Source organism: Pempheris klunzingeri, chromosome 22 (genome assembly GCF_042242105.1).
Source record: "Pempheris klunzingeri isolate RE-2024b chromosome 22, fPemKlu1.hap1, whole genome shotgun sequence".
Lineage (NCBI taxonomy): Eukaryota > Metazoa > Chordata > Actinopteri > Acropomatiformes > Pempheridae > Pempheris > Pempheris klunzingeri.
The window spans coordinates 197570-200069 of NC_092033.1; the positions used below are offsets into that span (position 1 = coordinate 197570).

The 2500-nt window shown below is 51.4% G+C and overlaps 1 protein-coding gene across 1 annotated transcript in view; it reads right to left on the reverse strand.

Moving 5' to 3' along the window:
- dennd6b (DENN/MADD domain containing 6B) overlaps positions 1 to 2500 on the reverse strand; it is a 7823-nt gene that overhangs the window by 3284 nt on the left and 2039 nt on the right. The window contains exons 8-17 of the mRNA XM_070853724.1: positions 2403 to 2465; positions 2269 to 2324; positions 1907 to 2029; positions 1677 to 1772; positions 1476 to 1570; positions 958 to 1023; positions 808 to 872; positions 603 to 692; positions 263 to 316; positions 62 to 171 (exon numbers count right to left, since the gene is read on the reverse strand). Of these exons, the coding sequence (XP_070709825.1) occupies positions 62 to 171; positions 263 to 316; positions 603 to 692; positions 808 to 872; positions 958 to 1023; positions 1476 to 1570; positions 1677 to 1772; positions 1907 to 2029; positions 2269 to 2324; positions 2403 to 2465 (818 nt within the window). The remainder of the gene's footprint in view (positions 1 to 61; positions 172 to 262; positions 317 to 602; positions 693 to 807; positions 873 to 957; positions 1024 to 1475; positions 1571 to 1676; positions 1773 to 1906; positions 2030 to 2268; positions 2325 to 2402; positions 2466 to 2500) is intronic.

Consider the following 2500-nt stretch of genomic DNA (forward strand, 5'->3'; position numbering starts at 1 on the left):
TGTTACTGAGAACACAGACTTCACGTAGGACACCGCTGTGGTTCACGCCTGCAGGACTCACCTGTACAGTCCCATCCAATCACCTTTGAGCACGGAGGTGAGCTGCGGGCCGGTGTGGTCCAGAGTGGCCATGAACTCGTCCTGACTAAAGGGCCGAATCTGAGGGGGGGTCTGAACACACACACACACACACACACACACAGAGTAAACTACGCTGCTGACATCACTCTGAAGTCATCAGTGATCATCACTTCCTGTTTACCTTCCATGGCGTCACCGATCTCTGCAGAGGCATCAGGCTCGCCATGTACCGCTCCTGATAGACGACACTCAGGGTTACACTCAGCACAGCAGAGTCATATGGTCTCCAGCAGCCAATCGGCTGACAGCAGCAGTGGTTTGAAGCCACGCCCACACCAGCGTCTTTCAAAATGTCTCTCCATCCACATGACAACGTTTAAGACGCTGGCGTGTCATTTAACAGCACGCTGTCAGGCTCTATGACATGTTGCATTATGGGACTGACCACCAGATAAAATGGTGGACAGGAAGTGACACGTGGAGTAAACATGCTGGAGCGATGTGATTGGCTGTGCTCTCACCAGGGGGATGATGAAGCTCTGAGTGAGTTCTAACAGATGTCTCCTCAAGATGGCGCTCTGGACCTCCGACGGCCGCTTCCTCTGAATGCCCTGAAGACAGAGAGACAGACAGGTGGACTGAGAGACAGACAGGAGGACTGAAAGACATGTTTTCATGATTCCATGTTGGCGTGTTCTGTTGGCGTGTTTTGAAGGCGTGTTTCACCTTCAGCAGTCTTTTGATCAGGATCTTGTCTTTGTGCAGGAACGTCTTGTATCCCGTGTAGATTCCTGCACACATGAAGCAGAGTGATGACAGTGAGACACGCTTCCTGGTTCACATCAGACGTGTGAATGAGGTGCAGCGTCATGTGACCTGGTTTGGTGTCCAGTGTCTTCAGTTTTGACAGTTTCTTCACCTTCACTTGTTTGGGTAGATCACCTGAGAGAGGTCACATGATCCATTGGTCACACTGGTCAGTCTTCACTTTATCACCTTTTTACATCATCACGGATAACCATCATCATCATCATCATCATCACCATCACCACCATCATCATCGTCACCACCATCATCATCGTCACCACCATCATCGTCACCACCATCATCATCACCATCGTCACCACCATCATCATCATCGCCACCACCATCATCATCGTCACCACCATCATCATCATCACCACCATCGTCACCACCATCATCATCATCGCCACCACCATCATCATCGCCACCACCATCATCATCGTCACCACCATCATCATCATCACCACCATCGTCACCACCATCATCATCACCATCACCACCATCATCATCACCACCATCATCATCACCATCACCACCATCATCATCATCGTCGTCACCACCATCATCACCACCACCACCAGTCTTCTTACCCGCCATCTTGGTTTCTCCCAGTCTGACCACATGAGGCCAATTCTGAAAAGTTTTAATGAAGAACGGATTGGTGACGCCCAGAAGCACGTTAGGTCTGCAGACAGGTGAGACAGGTACAAATAGGTACAGACAGATGAGAGAGGTACAGACCGGTAAGACAGCTGTAGGCAGGTACAGACAGGTGAGGCAGGTGTACTCACGGGGCCTGCGTCCTGGTCGTGTACTCTCTGAACTCGCTGTCATGGATGGTGAAATATGGACGAAAGTCGCAGCAGAACTTCAGCGGACTGATGGAGCTGAGAGAGGACACACTGTTACCACGGCAACCACACAAACACCCTGTCTGATTGGCTGTCAGGAGGGCCTGTTACTAACCCAAAACCTGCACCTGAGATCCAGAGGGGACACCTCTGATTGGCCATTCGCTCACCTGACCAGAGCCAGCACGGTCTCCGAGGAGACGGTGGGAGACGACGCCATGACAACCAGCGGTTCCCCGAGCAACATGAGCTCCCAGAGCATCTGCAGGTGGACGAGGACGGACTGGAAACACCTGAAATGGGTCAGAGGTCAGGGGTCATCAGAGACAGTGATGACGACCCGAACGTCTCAGACAGGAATGTCAGAACCAACTGTGCCGCCTGACCCGCTCTGGGCTTTTATTTTGGTAAATCACTGAATTTTCAGAGGGAACGTTTAAGAAGAAAATCATCAAAACAGATAACTGATAATGGTCGTCATGGTAACGCGGTACAGATGGTAAGGACACTGATGAGGGGTGAGCGGATGCACCTGAACAGGTCCAGTTCGTGGATGGTGGGCAGCACGGTGGGAGCCGGCAGGACGTCCTGAGGAGATGACATAAAACTTTATTGTCCGCTGTCACTCACTGTGTTGTTAATAAAGAGACACTTCCTGTTCCTGACCTCTCTGGCTGCCGCTCTGACTGGACTTCCTCCTGGTTTGTCCGTTTTAGACGGAATACGGACCTGACGGACAGAAACACACTCATGAAGCTCAGAAC